The sequence below is a fragment of the Pinus tabuliformis genome, chromosome Q (assembly GCF_031772625.1).
Source record: "Pinus tabuliformis cultivar Carrire ecotype Pingquan chromosome Q, CPIR1, whole genome shotgun sequence".
In the NCBI taxonomy this organism is placed as follows: Eukaryota; Viridiplantae; Streptophyta; class Pinopsida; order Pinales; family Pinaceae; genus Pinus; species Pinus tabuliformis.
Genome location: NC_142296.1, coordinates 925784715 through 925805657, shown reverse-complemented (window position 1 = coordinate 925805657; position 20943 = coordinate 925784715). Strand labels below are relative to the sequence as shown.

The 20943-nt window shown below is 39.6% G+C and overlaps 1 protein-coding gene across 3 annotated transcripts in view; it reads left to right on the top strand.

The window, feature by feature from the left end:
- LOC149222493 (uncharacterized) overlaps positions 1-20943 on the top strand; it is a 297411-nt gene that overhangs the window by 188651 nt on the left and 87817 nt on the right. For 2 of the 3 annotated variants that reach the window (XM_089385461.1, XM_089385463.1), the window contains exons 11-14: positions 16229-16284; positions 16408-16481; positions 16647-16739; positions 16856-16957. In XM_089385461.1, the coding sequence (XP_089241587.1) occupies positions 16229-16284; positions 16408-16481; positions 16647-16739; positions 16856-16957 (325 nt within the window). The remainder of the gene's footprint in view (positions 1-16228; positions 16285-16407; positions 16482-16646; positions 16740-16855; positions 16958-20943) is intronic. The other variant, XM_089385462.1, reaches the window with a different exon arrangement.

The window sequence follows — 20943 nt, the reverse complement described above, 5'->3', positions numbered from 1 at the left end:
AAGTGCGAAAATCACCCTGTGAAGTAGCACACTCCTCCAACTCCAAAACTTCTCCCAAATGCCAACAATCCTCCTATGCCTCCTCTCCAAAAAATCCTTCACCCAAACTCCTCTGCAAGAATCCACAAGTAAACTCAGCCTCCTCTTCATTGCGTCCTCCAGTAATACGCACCACTTGGAGATGGATGCAATTGCTCGGAATCACACTGAGATCCTCCACCTAAATAAATGAAAGAAAACCTTCCTAGGGTGGCACTCAAAGTCCCCCGAAGAAAGGGTGAGCTCTTTGCTTGAAGAACTCGTGCTGAATAACAAGTGACTCGGCTAAGCAGCTTGAGCGACCAAAGAGAAATCGATATTACTAGAAAGATGAATGAATGAGATGAGGAGAGCTGCCTTCCTTATATAGATTTCGTGGAGCACTTTTCCCTCCAATTTTTCCTCCATCGTGGGCCCTCACTTAACCACTGTCATGCAAAACTTAACCACTTCCATGCAAATTGAACTAGGGAGTGCGTAACTTAACTGCAACACAAATAACTTTTCCTAAGTCTAATCTCCTAATAAAATCAAATGGGGTCCACTGGCTCCAAAATTGGCCCCATAAGACAAAAAATTATCTTGTTCCAAAATGACTTAGGAAGGGACATGACAACAAAGATGCTTTACCTAGGGCATATCATCGGTGCTGATGGGGTGAAGGTCCATGAGGAGAAGATACAGGCCATTCGAGACTGGCTGGTACCACGATATGTGACTGTGCTGAGGGGTTTCTTGGGCATTTGCACCAACTACATGAAGTTTGTCAAGGGATTCTCACAGCTGGCAGCACCCTTGACTGATTTGACGAAGAGAGGAGCTTTCGCATGGACTGATGGAGCACAGGTTGCCTTTGATTGCCTTAAGGAGGTGATGAGCAGTTGCCCGGTCTTAGCACTACGAGATTTTTTCCCAGCCTTTCACCGTGGAGTGTGATGCATTCGAGGTGGGAGTTGGAGCAGTTTTGTTACAGGATGGGCATCCCATTGCTTTCGAGAGTCAGAAGCTCCTACCACATGAGCTGTCATATTCCATATATGACAAAGAGATGTTGGCCATCATGCATGCATTGGCCAAATTTCGACAGTAATGGTGGGCAACAGGTTTCGGGTGAAGAATGATCACAACAGTCTTCGTCACTTCATGGGGCAGTAGGGCCTCAATGACAGGCAATAGAGATGGGTCAGCAAGGTGCAGGCCTATGACTTCGACATAGAGTATGTGCGGGGAAAGCACAATGTGGTGGTTGATGCTCTATCTTGGAGACCAGTTGGTTTATCCCTCATGAGCATCTGCCATGATTGGAAGGCTCGACTATTGGTGGAGCAATCCAAGGACAGGAGGGCAGGCAAGGTCTTGGAGGGTACCCATGCAGATGAGCGTTACCGAGTGATGGATGAGGAAATCTATTACAAGGGGTGCATTTTCCTGGTACCCAACTCGCAGTTCAGAGAGAGGGTGCTCCAGGCAACACGTGACTCGCCATTATCCGGGCACCAGGGGTTCCGAAAGACATTTATGGCAGTCACAGAGAGATTCACGTGGGAGGGCCTCAAGGGGGATGTACTGAAGCACATACAGGAGTGTGAGGCATGTCAGCGGAACAAGGGGGAGCTGATTCACCCTGCAGGATTGCTACAGCCACTTCCCATCCCTGAGGGGAAATGGGAAAGTATATCTATGGATTTCATCACAGGGCTCCCCACAGTGTAGGGGAAGGACTGCATCTATGTAGTGGTCGACAGGTTGACCAAATATGCCCACTTTTTCGCCATCCCCACCAGGTACACGGCTGCACAGGTTGCAGAATTGTTCTTTCGGGAGATTTTCCGGTTGCACGGGCTCCCCAAGAACATTGTGAGTGACAGGGACAATAGGTTCATGGGAGGTTTTTGGCAGGAACTTTTCAGATTGGTTGGGACTGAGCTCACTCCTAGAACCAACTACCACCCTCAGATAGATGGCCAGACCGAGAGGGGTAATCAGTGGCTGGGGGGTACCTGAGGAACTACGTGACCGGTCAGCAAAGGGCTTGGATTTGGTGGTTACATCTTGGCGAGTACTGCTACAACACCACCCACCACATGTCCATTGGTATGACTCCTTTCCGTGCTTTGTATGGATATGATGCATTATCTTTTGTTGACATTGTTTTTGGAGACAGCCAGGCCCCAAAGGCCAAAGATTGGGTCCAAGAGAGCCAAGACATCCTCAAGGCTCTCAAGGATAACTTTGTGACAGCCCAAAACCAGCAGAAGGTGTACGCAGACTGACACAGGACAGAGAGGCGACACAGGACAAAGAGGCATTTCAAGGAGGGGGGCTTGGTGTACCTCTGGCTATAGGCTTACAGGCAGTCCACGATGAAGTAGAGGGCTGAGAAGCTACAACCCCGCTTCTATGGGCCATACCGGGTGATCAAACGAGTTGGGGAGGTAGCTTATGAGCTAGAGCTGCCTCTGGGGAGCAAGATCCACAATGTATTTCATGTCTCATGCCTTGAAAAGGTGTTGGGACATGGTGACAATAGCAACATATTTACCCCCACTGGATGATGAGGGCCACTTGGTTTTGGAACTTAAGGCCATCTTGGAGAGCAGGTAAAGGAAACTGAGGAGCAGGACCATTAGGGAGTTCTTGGTGCGTTGGAGGAACATGCGGGATGAGAATACCACCTGGGAGGGTGAGCATATTTTGGAGCACCCATCTTTGAGGTTGTTTGAGGGAAAGCAACATTTGCGAGGGGAGGACTGTCATGTCCCTTCTCAAATACATTTGTAACAGGGTGTTGCTACACAACTTTGCACAATTTTGGCTAAGGAAAAGAACCCAACATTTTCGACTTAGGGACTTAGGAGGAAATTCTACTTTATTTGGACACTAGTGGAATGTGGGGGCCACCCACATGTGAATTGGAACTAGGCCTTTCGAATGGCTTGGAGGGAATTCAAATAGCTAGATGGAGGGGCCCACATGAGGCAAGGAAGGCCCAGGAGATAAAATGAGGCGGAAGCTTTCATTTGGTTTCATTCTTACACCTTGCAAATCGAAATAACTTGACTGTTCACTCTGCTGTTTAGCTGATTCAACTGGATGTTTAGCCACGAATCTCTCAAGCGAGAGATTCAACCTTTCCTTTGGGGTACCTTCTGTGCCCGCCCTAGGGAGGCAGTTCCATAAGAATTTTAGGAGATCCGGGAGTGTGTTACAGGCACAACACTACCATTCAGCCACATACAGGGAGTGCGTATTTCTGGGCTATCTGGAGAATACACAGGAGGAGTTGGAGCCACCATTGATCAGCCATTTGCCGAGAGAATGAGAGGATTGGGAGCAATAGTAGGCCAACATTTCTTGAGATTTTTGGAGCCAACAGAGCCAACATCACAGCAGTTCGAATTACTGGGCTTGGGGACAGCACAGAGGGTCAATTCAACATTTTCGTGGGGCTTAGGAGCAGGTGCTACAGGCCGGAAGCTCATTCAGGAAGTCAGGGGATTTGTAGTAGGGGTCAACCCAACACTTTGGGACATTCTCCGGGAGGATTTACAGGTAGATTCTAGCACACCGAGTTTTGCAATTGCAGCTGAAGTTGGGCTCCTTGGGGGTCGAATTTCAAAAGTCTAAACCAGGTAAATTCCTTCGTGGATTTTTCTGGGTTTAGGCCAAGGAGTCTGGGGCTCAAATCTTATAATTTTCTGAGCATAGGAAGTGGACTTTCCAGCCATTTGAACTTAGTAGAAAAGACAGTTTTTTGGGCAGCGCAGTGCAGATTGGTGCAGTCATCGGTTCAACAATTTCTCACCTAGGTTTGGTCATGCTTGTCCATTTAGACAAGCCCAGGTACACCATTCTATTATCCATTGTATTTTGCCCTCAAAGAAGTAATAAAATGGCTCAACAGCTCCTTATTTCTAGCATTTCCATCGGTGTTTAATATGTATTTCGTTTTTATATTTTGCTGAACAAATTATTTGCTTTATATCACTTGTATTCCTATTTAGGAACATTACATGGGCCGAAATTGCTCCACTGGCTTAGATACAAGTTTGAATGATACCTCAGATAAGAAAGCGGCTTAGATCAATGACTAAACAAGTTTCAGAGGTATGCAAAATAGGTCAGCTAAACCCCAATCTAGATCTAATTTGCATAGGTGCCATAGGCATGAGGTTATCAAGCCATTGTTACAAGTCCTAGATACAGGTCAAATTGTTCAGATCATTCTCAAGAATTTTCCCTAATAGAGGGCCGAAAGTTGTAGATGGAGGAAAATTTTTAGGCCCAGGTCACTTGTCTTTATATAGATATTGAAGAGACATCTTTGAGGATTTGCATCTAGGAGGGATTTTAAATTCAAAAATTGAATTTTCATATGGAGCCAAAAATCAAATGAGGCCGACTTATTATAGGCCTATAATGTTTGAATCGAATTTTGAAATTTATTTTGGAGCCAAATGATTTATCCCACTTTTGGAAATTGAGTTTGTTTTGGAGTTGAAAAATTAATCTTGGAGTTCAAAATATTAATTTTGACTTTTCTATGTTTGACCATCAGAAACTAATCAATCAAAACGAATTTGCCACATCATCCATTTGTTTCGGGCTTTATCTTTGAACAAGCATATCTCTTAAACCGTGAGGACCCACGTGACGTGCCACATACTATCAGAATCATTATGATGAGGAGAATCCAATAAAGGTGATGTTGACTCTAGAAACCATGATTTTCCATGCTGTTTAGTCACCAAAGGTGGGGCATCTTATAGTGCTGCTTGGGTTGACATTAATGACAACCATATTTTATCATTTTCCCCCTTTATCATTGATGGCAACACAGATACTCCCCCTGCGATCACTGCTCCCACTGAATCCATGCCTTGATCTTCCTGGCTTGTTTTCTCTCCCCCTTTGACATCAATGGCAAAGGTTGACTCACTATGACAAGATGCCTGCTTTTATTTTCCTATAACATGCCTTTGCTCCCCCTGTATGCTTAGTTGGATAGAATGGATATCCATGTGAACATGGTAGAATCCCAAGCTTCTGCTGAAGATACTCAAAAGTTTCACGCAGTAAAGGTTTGGTGAAGATGTCAGCTATTTTCTCCTTTGTCCCAATGTATTCCACCTTTATGTTCTTTTCTGCGACTTGTTCTCGGAGAAAGTGGTATTTGATAGGAATGTGTTTTATTTTCGAATGCATGATAGGATTCTTGGAGATGCTTATGGCATTGGTATTATCAGAGAACATCAAAATGGGCTCATCAAACTTCACCTGTAGATCCTGCAAAGTTTGTTTCATCCAAAGGACTTGAGTACGACATGGTGCTGCAATGTATTTTGCTTTTGCTGTGGATAAGGAGACTGAAGACTACTTTTTGCTTAGCCATGATACAAGACAACCACCTAAGTAGAAGGTTGCTCCACTGGTGCTTTTACGATCATCAACACTGCCTGCCCAATCTGCATCTGTATAAGCTGTGATGGTTAGATTATTTCCTTTTGGATACCATAGACCAAACTCTGTTGTTCCGTTGAGATATTGAAAAATTATCTTTACTGCAAAAACATGGGATTCTTTTGGTGCTGCTTGAAAATGTGCTACCTGCCTAATTGCCTGCATCACATCTGGCCTTGAAGCTGTCGTATACAGTAGATTGCCAGTCATTGATCTATACATTCTTTGGTCTGCATCCTTAGATATATCATCCATGCTTAACTTGCAACCAATCACCATTAGAGTGCTAACTGGTTTGCTGTCTTCCATTTGAAACCTCTTCAACATTTCTTTAATGTACTTGGTTTGATAGATGAATATACCATTGTCTTCCTGAGATATTTGAATTCCCAAGAAGAAAGTCAGCTCACCAAGTAATGACATTTCAAACTCACTTTGCATATTTGACACAAACTTCTTGCTTAGCCTGTCATCATCGCTTCCAAAGATGATGTCGTCGACATGCACTTCGATGATGGTCAATCTGTCTTGTTCAACCTTTACATAAAAGTTGTTATCGACATTTCCTCTTTTGAACCCTTGTTTCTGCAAGTACCTATCTAGACAGGCATACCAAGCTCTAGGAGCCTGTTTGAGACTGTATAAAGCCTTCTTTAACTTGCAAACATAATCCTTCTTGTCAGCAAGTAGAAATCCTTTAGGTTGTTCTATGTAGACCTCTTCTTCCAATTCTCCATTAAGGAAAGTTGATTTTACATCCATTTGATACACCTTGATCCTTCTCGAACAAGCATAGGCCAAGAACATCCTGATGGCTTCCATCCTGGCGACAGGTGCAAATGTCTCTTCGAAATCTATTCCTTCAACCTACGCATACCCTTTACAAACCAATCTTGCCTTGTTCCTGGTGACCTGTCCATCCTCATTTAGCTTGTTCCTAAAAACCCATTTTGTGCCAATGACATTTTTGTCCTTTGGTCGTGGAACCAATTCCCATGTGTCATTCTTTTCAATCTGATCCAATTCTTCATTCATCGCTGTTATCCAATGCTCATCATGACTAGCTTCTTCAAAGTTGCTAGGCTCAAATGTGGATAGGAGCGCAAGATGTGCTTGCTCTGGCATGCGTATTTCTCGATTTCGTCTGGTTCCTATACCTGCATTTATGTCCCCAATGATCTGATCTGAAGGATGGTTCTTTTGATATCATCTTTTGGGTGTCCTAGAAGGTGTCTGTTGATAATTCACTGTCTCATCCTGGTTGACATTTGTTTCCTCATTTGATTGTTCTTCCTCTTGGGCTTCCTCTTTAACCTTTTCTTGTTCTGCTTCTTTTGTCTCTGGTTCGGTTGAGGATGAACTTCCTTGTTTGGCCTTTGGTCCACGAACTTCATCAAATGTTACATTGATGCTTTCAACTATCCAGTTGAGTCTTAGATTATAGCATCTGTATGCTTTACTTTTGCGTGAGTACCCAACAAAAATGCCTTTGTCTACTTGAGAGTCAATTTTCCAATCTTTTGGTCCTCCCTTTTAATGTAGCATTTGCTTCCAAAGACTCTGAAATGCTTGACATTTGCTGGTCTCCCATTCCATAGTTTGTAACTTTGTACAAAGTCTTATCACAGTTGCTTCTAAGCAACCCTCTGTTCAAAATGCAGATTACTGTATCTATTGCCTGGACCCAAAATTCATTGCTTAATTTTGAATCATTCAACATAGTTCTAACCATTTCTTCTACTATTCTATTCTTCCTTTTGACGACCCCATTTTGTTGTGGTGTCCTGGATGCTGAGAATTGTCTCTTTATTTCGTGTTCCTCACAGAAGTGTTGAAATTCTTTAGATGTGAATTCCCCTCCATTATTTGATCTCAAACATTTGATCTTCAAATCAGTTTCATTCTCAACCATTTCCTTGTAGATTTTGAAACATTCAAAGGCTTCAAACTTATTCAGAAAATTGACTACTGTCATCCCGGTATAATCGTCAATCATCAACATGAAGTACTGTTCACCATTCAGTCCTTTGGTCTTCATTGGTCCACATAGATTAGTGTGTACCAACTCTAATGGTTTTGACGAGGAGTGTTCCTTGGTCTTGAATTCAACTCTTGTCTGTTTTCCATGCTTGCAATGTTTGCAAGAGGTGCTGGTTGGTTTTGAAATCTGTGGCATTTCTCTTACAACTTCCTTTTTACTGATTCTGACAATGTTGTCAAAGTTTATGTGCCGCACCCTTATGTGCTAGAGCAAAATTTTGTCCTCTTTTGCCAAGAAACAACCTTTGTTTTTAACCTCATCCAACATGTATATATCATTTGGAGTCCTAGTTGCAGTTGCCACCAGCTTGCCAGATTTCTCTTTCCTTATTTCACATTTCTTTGAATCAAATAACAACGTGTGTCCTTGATCACACATTTGACTTACGCTTAGCAGGTTGTGATTCATGTTTTCTATGAGTAGCACATCTTTTGTTGTAGCCTCCTTGCTTCCAAGCTTAACTGTTCCTTTTCCTATAACGTTTGCAGAACCATCATTCCCAAATGAGATTGTTCCATCGTTTCCTTCTTCCAGAGATATAAATTTGCTTTTATCCCCGATCATATGTGTTGAGCAACCATTGTCAACATACCATACATTCTTCTTGCTTTGAGCTTTTAGAGCAAGTGCGCAACTTTCATTTTTCTTCTTCCAGACCTTCGAAGGAGCATTTTGATTTTGTTGTGACTCCCTTAGAGGAGCGGTTAACTTGCAATCTTTAGCCAAATGTCCAAAATTGTTGCATTTATAGCATTCCACTTCATTGCTCAAGTATCCAAATCTGTTATAATTTTGCTTGTAATCTTCTCGAGAATTTTTGGGATAATTATTCCTGGAGTAATTTCTAAAGTTGCTGCTGTTCCTATCATAGGCCTTGCAATTTTACAACTTTATGTCCAATTTTTTTGCAAGAATAACACACACTAAGAAAGATGGTTTGATAACTAAGAGGAGAAGATCTTTGTGATGCTGTTCTCCAAGAACCTTCTTCTTGAGATTTCTTCAATTTGGGCTACTGATTTTGTGTCTCTTGAACCTTCTGTTTTGCTGGGAAGCTTTCTTCCTTGTTGATGGATCCTTAAATAATTTTTGCATAAGTTTTTTGTTCGTCACCCTTTTCTGTCGTTGAGGAACTTGACCTTTCACGAATGTTTGCCTATAGCCTAATCCTGTCTTGTCATTGCGTTGCCTTTGGCTGCTAATGATTTCATCCAATGCTCTGGAGCTGTTTGCAAAGTTCCGCTGGACATTTCTTTGTTGTGCTTCCTTCTGTAGAAAAATTATTTTTGCTTCTAAATCTTCCCTTGCCTTGTTGCTTTCTTCCAGTTCTCTTTTGAGCGATTCTTCAATTTTTCTGGCTTCTTCTAATTGTACCTTAATATTGATGATGATATTTTCTGATTCTTCAATCTTCTTATTGAGGCTTTTGGCATGTTCCTTTGATTCTTTTAGCTCGACTTCCAGTAATTTGACATTTCCTCTTTCAACCTTGAGATCCTTTACAACTCTGATAATCTCCTTTTCAAAATCAACCTCATCATCTTCTTCTTCTTCATCATCATCTTCTTCCTCTTGAGGAGTTTCCTTCTTGATGTCCCTATCCACAAATAACACTCTTCATGTGTCATTTTCTTCGTCACTATCTCTTTCTTCTTCAGATGAGGAGCCATCTTCGTTTGAATAAAAGCTTTTCTTAAATATTTTATTTTTACATTGCATGTTGAATCTTTTTTTTATTTTTCTTTCCTTTCCTGGGAGCTTCTTCTTTGTCATCAAAGTTCCTTGCATGAGGACATTTGGTGGAAAAATGACCAATCTCACTGCAATTGATACATATTAAGGGAAGCTTACCTTTGTATTTGCATGTTCCTCTTTTTAACTTTATCACAAATTTAGCTGTCTCTTCATCTGAGATTTCGTTATCACAACAACTGGAGCTTGGCTTTGATTATTGTTTGTTTTTCCCGGTCTTCTTGGATGTTGTGAAGGCTGCTTCTCTGTTGGGTGGACTCTCTTGCTCTTTTCTCATTTCGTAAGCTATAAGTATTCCATGCAACTCGTCCATGCTAACCTTTTCTAAATGATCTATTTCTTCTAGAACTGAGACTTTAGCATCAAATCTCATTGGAAGTGATCTTAGTGCCTTTCAGACAACTATGTTATTTTCCATTGGTTCTCCTAGTCCTTCTATTGTGTTTACTACTTCATCAGCCCGGAGAAAATAAGCTGCAATGTTTTCATCTTCATTCATTTTCAGCTGCTAAAACTTTCCTCAGTAGGTTTGAAGCTTGGCTTCCTTGACCTTCTTATCCCCTTCACAAATATTTTGGAGCTTGTCCCAAATTTCTTTCGTTGATTTGCAATGCATTATTTTAACATATACTGACTCTGTTAAACCATTCAAAATAGCACTCATAGCTTTAACATTACTATCACAAAGCTTCTTACCTACATCATGTAAAGACTGATATTCCATTTCAATCAAATGTAAAGACTGATATTAAATTTTATCAGATTGACAGATTTCTTTTGTAAAATTCTATCAAATTAAATGCATTTGCGTACCTGATTCTCCCGTCTGGTGTTGATCTCATTGCTCCAAGTTTTTTTATTCTTTGCGTACCTTACTCTCCCATCTGGTGTTGATCACATTGCTCCAAGTTTTCTGATTCCATTACCAAACCAACTTATTCACCCTTAATTTCATCGTTTAACACTAATCGCCATCTAAGAATAAATTTCAACGCGTTAGGTGTTTAAATCGATGTGTGAGCACCGTGTCTTTTATATGCATGCAGGGTCGTTAGTTTTTATCTAACAGGTGTTAGTTTTTATCTAATAGGTGTCAGTGATATTTCTAGGCGCATATCGTTAGTGAGTTATATTTGTATATTAATCATCCATACTATATTTACTGCAGTGCATTGTTGTTGGGTTAATATCATTTATAGCAATATCGTATTAAACTTCAATTAATCCACAGTGAATCCCAAGTCCAACAGATTATAGCTTTTGAACAATTATACGTCCACTACCAATCATTAGAATTGCGTGTACAAATTCGCAGATAGTGCACAGCTATGTTTCTCTTGCGAATTTTATCAGAAGGCTTAACGAAGTATCCTTAATGTAAATCTGCTACAGTCTCTAATCTAGCCCCTAAAACAAATCTTTCAGCAGGGTCCAACTTCTTCAGGAAACCTCCGTTCTGCTCCAGAATCCTTGGGTTGCTTCGCGTAAAATTGTCCTTAGAGGATTCGGATTTCCTGCCTCAGATAACTTCGGGTACCTTAGGTTTTAATATGCCGTTACAGGGTTTCTTGATTGCTTCAAAATAATTTGTTTCTAGCTAAATTTTCTAAAGTTATTATCTATTATCAATACAAGTTTCTTTGTGGTAAACTTAGGCTGTCGTTGCAATCGCCGCTAATTTGTATGGTTTACCAAAAGGGTTTGTGCCTTTCAAATTTTGCTTGACAAAGCTATGGAATGGGAAAAATTGTGAACTATATGTCGGTTAATGAGAATACAATGAGTCAGATGGTTCAAATTGTTCATGACTTTTGGTCAATGTCAATTCAGATATCTATTGCATTGCTTATTCTCTTTGGCATGATTCGATTTGCTTTGATGGCTGGCCTGGCTACTATGGTAATTGTGATGGTTATGACTCTATTCTTAGCCTCTAAACAATAAAAATGCATATCACGGGTACTGTTTTCCATTAAAATTATAAATCTATCAACGTTCAAATCACAAATTTTAAAGTGTCCTCACGATTATAAATGAAAATTCAATCACATAACACAATCCTTACATACCCTAAAGGAATTATCGATATACTTTATACACCTTTAACTTCGGGATGAAGTTCTTTTTAAAGGAGGGGTGTATGTAACAACCCATCTCAAATCACGAACATCATAGCAATATTAGCATGCATGTGAGGCATGCATATGATAGCTACATATGCATGCATCATATAAATTGCACTAGTATATATATATATATCGACTATTCATGGAGAATGTCTAAATATAAGATAAATGAATTAATTATCAAAAGTGTTGATTCATGAATGGTTTTGATTTTTAACTTTGAATATGTTTTTTAAAATTAAAAAAATATTATTGTATTTTTCATGTGGCGTTTCCCCACTGTATCCAGATCTTGGCTTTTGAAAAATCTGGTGGATCCGTATCCATTTCCGTTTCCAGGTAATTTAGAATAAAGAAAATGGTGAAAACAAACTAAACCCCAAGTACAATGACCATGATCATGAAAGCATAGTATGCCATGTATAAGTGCATGCATTATTTGAGGTGTAAGAGAAGGGAGCTTATATACCATGGCTAAGGCATCTGAAAGAGCTAAGGAGAATTGATGTACATGTATGAAGGAGAAGTGGAACAACAAGTCCAAGTTTGGATGAAATGAGCAAGAGAGCTTCAACTCATGCAAGCTGTGACATTCCACTCCGTGCGAGGGTGGCTCTGAAAGTAGTTACCCCTGAGGGGGCAACAATGGGAACAATGAGCCTTTGAAGTGGAGAAAGAAAAAGATAGGGTGGATATATCAATGCGAAGCTTGCAGAGGTGCTGATCAGTGTTGTGAAAATCGCGATAATATCGCGATAAATTGAAATTATCGCGATTTTTTCGCTGTCCCAATAAAATTGCGATAACTATACGAAATAATCGCTGGATTTTTTTTTGCCGATTTTTATTGAAATTATCGTGATAAAAAAGGAAATAATCGCTGGGGGTCGCGACAACGCTGTTTTATAACGTTTTTTTGGTTTTTTAATGAGCTCATTTGGACAATGGCGCGCGGAGGGCAGAGAAGAGCTGGGAGACCAAGTTGGAGAGGGTTTTTAGATAAATCTAAGTGCTTAGAGGAGAAAATCAAGAGGAGACCACCGATTTCTCCATAGAAACGGTATGTGGTTAATTTTTTTTCTGTTTTCATTGTTTAAAAACATTGTTTTTGTATGTTTTTCATTGTTTTTGGTTGGGTAACTTGGTATGGGCACCATTTTTCTTTTGTTTTCATTGTTTTTAAAGATTTTTTTGTATTTCTTCATTGTTTTTGGTTGGGTAACTTGGTATGACTATGGGAACCATTTTTTTTTTGTTTTCATTGTTTTTAAATATTGTTTATGTATTTTTCATTGTTTTTGCCATTTGGTTGGGTAACTTGGGTTTGGAATGGTTGGGTAACTTGTGTTTGAAACTTTGAACTTTGGAATGGTTGTTTTAGGTTGGGTAACTTGGATTTTCAATGTACAATGTTAAAAATTAAAAATTAAAATACTAAATTGTAAATTTGTAACTTGTAATTTTGTAAATGCTAAATTGTAATCCTTATTTTCCCATAGGTTCACAACTGTACCAAAACACCATTCAAGAGTCAAGACTTCAAGTTTGCAACTTCAAAGTTCAAAAACAAACATGCCAAGGAAATTGGATCCTTTCTGGGAATATGGTGTACCTGATTCTCCGAATGATAGACTAAACTTGAGTTGCAAGTTGTGTGGCCACCCTATGTCCGGGGGGGTGTACAAGTTGAAGTTTCACCTTGCAAAAATCCCTGGAAAAGCTGTGGGGCCTTGTACAAATACAAATCCTGAACTTATCCAAAGAGCCATGAGAGCATTGGAAATTTTAGAGCAGACTAGAGAGGCCAAAGAAGAACTCAAAAGGCAACTAAAAAGGTCAGTTGAAGGAAGTGGGCCAAGTGGCACTGGTTCTACTGCAGCATCAACCAATCCGGTAGCTGCCACATCATTTTTTGTTCCTCGAACCACACCTAGTTCACAACCATCTATCGGTTCAATGCTAAAAAGAACTGAGAAGGAACAAGCTAGTTGCTGGCAAAATTTCTCCTTTGGAGTGATATTCCTTTCAGCATTGTAAGGAATAATCCATTTTTCCAACCTACTGTTGATGCTATTGCCAGTGTTGGCCCAGGGTACAAAATCCCTTCTTATCATGATTTCAGAGGCCGAATTCTTCAAAATGAAAAGCGTGACTGCACCCAAAGATTGGAGGATTTTAGGGCATCATGGGCACAAACAAGATGCACTGTTATGTCAGATGGTTGGACTGACCAAAAGGGGAGAACCCTTATAAACTTCTTGGTTAGTTGTCCCAAGGGGACTATGTTTATCAAATCTGTTGATGCATCTGCACAAATCAAAGATGCAAAAACTTTATGTGATTTGTTAGATGTGTTTATTTTGGAGGTGGGTGAACAAAATGTTGTCCAAGTCATAACGGACAATGTTGCAAATTATGTTGCTGCTGGCAGGATGCTTATGGACAGGCATCCTACTTTATTTTGGACACCTTGTGCTGCACACTGTATTGATTTGATGTTGGAGGATATAGGGAAAATTCCCTCTGTCAAAGATATTGTTGATTCATCCAAAAGCATTACAAAATTTATATATAACCATACATCTGTGCTTAGCTTGATGAGAAGATTCACCAACAACAAAGAGTTGGTGCGCCCTGCCATTACACGGTTTGCCACCAGTTTCATATCTCTTCAATCCCTCGTGAATTCTATGTGGGATGTGAAGAGAATGTTTCTTTCAGAGGAGTTGCGTGCTTTGCCAATGAGCCGCAAACCAGAAGGAGAGGCCGTATGCAAACTAGTTTCATACTAGGAAGACTTCTAGGTGGGAGTGCAGAAGGTGTGCGCCGCTACTGAACCTTTGTTAAAGCTTCTTCGGTTGGTTGATGGTGAGAAGCCCGCAATGGGCTATTTGTATGAGGCCATGGACAGGGCCAAAGAAGCCATTCGGGCCTACTATGATAGTAAGGGAGATGATGGGTTTCAGAGACAACTCCTATGGGGAGTGATTGATGAGCGATGGAACAACACACTCCATCATCCCATTCATGTTGCTGGGCTTTTCCTGAACCCTGCATTTTCTTACGCATGTGGGTTTGATTTTGATGCTGAGATCATGGATGGATTCTTATCTTGTGTCCAGAAGATGGTGCGATCTCCAGAACAACGTATAGAGATCTCTAAACAAATTGAGACATATAGGATGGCAGGTGGCACATTTGGCTTTGAGATGGCTGTCATTGATAGGACGATTAAAATGCCAGGTATTTTTTAGTTTGTAACTTTGTTTCAAATTTCATTGTCTCTTCAAATTCCATTTTTTTCTTATGGTTATTTAAAATTTTATTTGTAATTTTGTTGTAGATGCATGGTGGAAAATGTATGGTGGCAGGGTACCACTTCTACAAAAGCTTGCCGTTCGCATCCTCAGCCAAACATGTAGCTCCTCAGGATGTGAGCGCAACTGGAGTGTATTTGAAAAAATACACAACAAGAAGCGCAACAGGTTAACACTTAAACATTTAAAATATTGCAAATTTCCAAATAAATTTTTGAATTCATTAAACAATATTTTTTTTATAATTATTAATTATTATTTCATGATCTTTGTACAGGTTGGAGTCCCAGCGACCTAATGACATGGTCTACATCTACTACAATCTTCGATTGTGGGTGAAGCAACTTGAGAGGACACTGATGTGGATGCCATCTCATTGGATGGGATTGACACTATTGCTGCATGGAGGGCTGAGGCCAAGAGGCCTCTCATGGAGTCTGCTGATGATTGGTTAGTGCAGGATGTAGTGGAGGAGGAGGAGGAACAGGAGGAGGAGGAGGAGGAGGAATAGGAGAAGGAGGTGACATCCCCTGCTCGGGCTACCATTGCCACCAGTAGAGGACGTGGTCTACCTCCTATAGCTCCTACTTCTAGTTCTTCAGCTTCTAGAGCACATCAGACTCCACTGCCATCTCCACCAGCACAGGCACCAGCATCTACATCTTAAGGGAACGGGAAAGCTGTGGCATTTTCCCGCAAGAGGGGCAGAGGAAATCAATAGGATTAGACTTTAGTTATTTTCTTCATTTTATTGTATATGACATTATGACATGATGAGATACATTATCATATTTTTTGTTGATATTTTGAGGCTGAGTTGGGACTCAGGAGTTAGGACTTACTATTCATGACATGATTCAATGTTGTGCGTGATTTTAACACTAGAAATGATATTAAACATCTTATATATTAGTTCTTTTATCATATTTATGTGTCAATGTATTTATTTTATGTTGTAGATGGTTTAGATATTAAAAAAATTGAAAAGAAATGAAAAAAAATGAATATTTTTGTACCGAACAATTATTTCCCGATAATTCTGATTTTTTCCTCGCACCGATATTATCCCGATAACGATTAATGCAACATTGGTGCTGATGCCTCTTATCGTGGGTTTGGAAGCAAAATGCATAAATAGTTCTTGTTACAAGAATGGTAGAAAAGCATTTGTATTATTCTCATGCCCCCTCCCATGATACATGACCCTGCCCTTGTGAATATTTGTTACGACTAAATATTTATTAGAATTATTATTATTATCTTAGTGATAGATTAATATAATTGACTCTTCCACCAGGTATACCACATATATGATTGTCTTTTCCCTTTTTGTGCTTCACGTGAAGATGAATACATCTGGAAATTATGACTTTAATCTCTCTCTGTAATGGAGTGAGGTCTTAGCTCAGAATCCACTAACAGAGTTGCTTAATTGCTTTAATTGGCTTTAATGAAGTACAGGTTGAATAATCTTAATATTTGTCCTGGTACAGGTTAATGGAAAGTATGAGAGTTATGGGTGATGAAATCTGCTACCGAGCTAAAGAATGTGAGTAAATACATCTACAAAATAAGGTTTGGCAATGAGATGGCTTTTTTTCTAGTTAGACTGCTCTGTTTACATCGTGGATGTGATTTTCTTTTAATGCAAAAAAGTTGTCTGTTTCAACAGATTTGAATGTGCACAAGTTATTTGAAATGCGTGCTGATCTTTTTAGAAGAGTCTATACACATCCAAAAGTAAAGGTGTTACGCCATAATTTCTCTTTCTATACTTATTGAAATTTTGTGGAAGGCTTCCGTTTGGTAAATCTTGCCCGTTGACATGTTTTTGTGGACGTAATTTGAATATACTTAAATAATTGATGGCCTTTACAAGTACCCTTTTTTATTTGTCATTTTTTATTTCAGGCTTTGGAGCTTATGTTGGCTGATGCACTGGTACTTGCCAATGGATATTTAGCAATTTCTTCTCAAATTTATGATCCTGCAGATTATTGGAAGGTCCTCTACAAACTTCTAAGCCTAACCTGCTTACATTGAGTTGTTATACAACAGAGTATTTTCATCTAATTATTCATCGTCATCGTCTAAGATTGTGTTTACTGTAAAACTTGCAGTTGGATGACTCGGTGCTAAAAACAATTGAAACTGCTCCTGACGAAGAGCTCAGAGAGTCTCAGGCATTGATTTTACGAATGCGGAGAAGGGATTTGTACCGGGTACAAAAAAATGCGCTGTCAGCCTTCATCCTGCATTCACTCTAGATATTTATTTTGTTTTATGCTTTGTTGAAAATTAGTCATACATTACATAAAGATCAATTTGCATTTACATCAGGAGTTACTTATGAAGATGCCAAAGGGTGGTCATACCAAATTCTCCTATTGACTTAAGAAAGTAGGGTGAGACTGTCAATTGGGGTTATCCTGGGTAGTTGGGAGGAAGGAATGGAAGGTTCAATTCCCGCAAGAGACATAACAGATGTTGACAGTATTGACAGTATATGTATATTCCTCATATGGAATATACAACGTTGTATCAGCGAGAAAAAAAGTAGGGTGAGTCTGGAACTGGCTGATCTAGACCGGTTCATACTCGGACAACCCTGAACATGTAGGTGGACTGTAATTGTAAGCCCGTTCTATTTTAAACTGACTGGTTTGGGTTGGTTCTGCCTTGAATTGGTCCCCAGCACAGCGACCCACCAGTGCATCATTTCTGGAGAAAATCAGGAAATAAAATGAAAAAGAAAAATGAGCCATAAATGGTGATTTTAAGTTTTTAAATTACAATTTGATTTCTCCTTTATCTTTCCTTTCCTATCCTCTTACTTAAAATTTTAACAGTACCATTAATAGTTCCATGATGATTGAGAGTGGTTCCAAAGTCATTGGACTCCATGTGAACAAAGTAAAACTTCATATCCCACTCAGAATTCAATAGGCCTAAGTTCTAACAATTTGTTAACTTTTAATACCAGGCCTGTTTTATTTTTTCTCAACAATTAATTTATACCTAGAAAATATTTTGCTCAATAAAATTCTGAAAACTGCTGGAAAGAAATACATTGGTATTTTAAGTTTAGAAATAAAATTGCAGTGGAAATAAAATAGGAAAATCAACCACAAGAACAGGAAAAATTTCTGCCCAACAAATCTTTCTTTATTTGATTAAATCTGAAAATTAGGGCCTTGACCCACAGAGAATACACAGAAATTACATCACACTTTGAACTTGGATTTCAGTCCACTTCATTTTCAGCCTCTAAAAAAATTCGACTTCTAGAAGTTCGTTCCCCCTTGGAAAATTCCCAGCCCTAGCAAATCTCAGCTTCACCTGTGAAAATCAGCTTCCACCTGTATGGCCTTTGCGCACTGGGAAAATTAGCCTCCCTTCCTCCATGCGGACCTGGTTGGAAAGCTCAATGTCTCTTCACAACTTCGGCCTGTACCAAAAACTCAGCTTCTCTCTCCAAAATCTCAGAATTTATCTCCTGAAAGACCCTTGCTACACACTTTTCCATTCTCTTTAGTGTTTGAGTCCCTCAATCCAGAAAATTGCTTTCTCAATCACAATGTGTCTTTCACCTCTCCCTTAGGATTATTTTATAATTTCATTAAGCTAAATTCCTAACCCTAATTTCCTAAGTGATCGATGGCTAGGATTAGATGCTAAGCCTCACTTGAGATCAATGTTAGAGATTAGATCTAATTCTCTTAAAAAAAAAAACTATTTATCCTTAGAAACTTCGCTGAGTAGCCAACGTTAATCAATTAAATTAATTAATGTTCTTTTGCTAAGGTAGACTTACAAAATAAATCATATTAATCACCTACTCTCAAGCAAGAACCTAAAGAGGTAATCCAACATCTTCAGCATGGTAGACACCAAGCCTATGTATAAGCACCTATTCGAGCTAATAACATCAACACTCCCTCCTAGCGAGAAAGGTGTTTTGCACCACCCCCAGTTTATCTCTATAGAAAACAAACCTCCCTTTCTCTAGGGGCTTGGTGATAATATTTGCAACCTGCTTATTTGTAGATATATATTGAAGCTTCACAACTCCCCTCTTGACCCTGTCTTTGATGAAGTGATACTTGATCTCAATATACTTGGACCTGTCATGAAATGCCTGATTCTTCGAGAGCTTGATGCAACTCTGATTGTGTCAATGAATGACCATTGGATCCAACTCAAGAACAAACGAACGTGTGAGCTTTTTGAGAAGTCAGATGGCCTCATAGCTCACCAAACTTGTAGCCATGTGCTTGGCCTCTGCTGAACTGAGCTCCATTGAACTCTACTTTTTGCTAAACCATGAAATTGTTGCTGATCCCAAACTAAAGTAACTTCCCAAGGTGTTTTTCCTATCCGCAATACTCCTAGGCCAATCTAAGTCTGTATAGCCCACTAATTGCACTCCACGACTCTTGGCATATCTTAGATCCATACTCCACTGCACCTCGAAGATACCAGAGCACATGCTTCGTTGCCACCCAATGAACACTCCTCAACTCCACCATAAAATGGCTTTGTGTATTCACAACAAAGTAAATATCTCGCTTAGTGTTGATCAACTACATCAAATAACCTATCAATTTCTTGTACAATGTGGGATTCACCAACGTTGATTCAAAATCATTCAACTTTCTCAAGCTGGTAATCATGGGTGTCGACATGGGTATGCAATCCTCTATCTTGAATCTCTTTAGAAAGAAGGTATTGCTCTTTGTATCCTCATAATGTGCTGCCAATTCTTCCGCGAAAATTGTCCAAGTGACAATTGATTTACGAGAACAAAGTCATCGATACCACACAAATTGATTTTGTTCTAAATATAAAGATGCAATGCATACCTTTTGTGTGTTCGACACATTATGTAGATCAAAGAATTGCTCCATTTGTAGTATCCATGTTACCAGATCCTTGCCATCAAACTTCCTCATATCAATCTTTGGAATGTGGCTAGTCTTCAACCCACTATTGGAGTCTCTAAAATCAAAATTCGTATTCCTTTTATCCTCATCATGATTTTCATGGAGTACCTTGTCACCACTAGGAAGCATTTCTTGTAGCAACTTTGTCAAACCTTCCTTCAAATCTTCTAGGTCCCTTTTCATTTATGCTTTTAAACCATCCTTCAAACCTTCCATCTTAATATTTATGCCATCCTTCAAATCTTCAACATCTTCTTTTAAACCATTTTTTAGGCCACCCATATTAGCATCCATTTCATTTTTGGTTACTCTTTGCGAGAGTGAAATTTGTTGCACTTGGTCTCATAATTTTGATATATCATGTTGCATTTCTTCCTCTTCTTCATGTTGAAGAGTCTAGGGCAATTAGAGTTAATGTGATTCTTCTTAGCATGATAACTATTTGAGAGGTTTTCTTATTAGTACAATCTTTCCTTATTATTAGAGTGTGTCTTCTTTAGTTCATCAAATAGCTACCAAAACAAAGAGACAAGAACACAAGATGTTTGGCTTTCTGCCAAGGCCAAAACCTCTCCCTCTTGGAGAGGAAAACCCGCACAAAATTCTTCTTATAGAGATTCCAATTGACGAATACCAAGACCATGACCCTTGACCTACTAGGCCACTCCAAGACCAAGACACCAATCCTCTTCTTACTACTGAGATCATCATCATCATTACTGCTTCACCGAGATTATCATCATAGTACCACAAAGGTCCTTACTGTTGCACCATTTCTTGCTTCATCACCATGTCAACGAGTTCTTTCTACTGCTGCACTATCAAGGTCATCACTGAGATCACTATTGTTGCAACACTGCTGTACTGAGACTTATGACAACATCTAGTAGTATGTCGAGAGAGTATCACTGAGATCCTTATAATAGTTATGACAAGAACGTGATTGTGTCTTTCTTATTGATACCTCCACCGAGACTGTAATTGTATTCTCCTTGCATCGAGATCACAGTTATGCTGAGAAGGTGTACCACTGTAATGCCTATCCGAAAATCACAGTGATCCTCCTTCATACGAAATACTGAACTGTTGCCTTTATCCGAGTTTCCTGCACCACTGTACCTTGTCCAAGATTTTGAACTTCCTGCACCCATCCGAGATTGCAGAGACTTGTCCGAGATTGCAGGGACTTGTCCGAGATTCTTAGCTTCTGTGGTGACTTTAGCTGTGTATATATAGTTGTCTGTTCATGTATTCAAGCCGACATG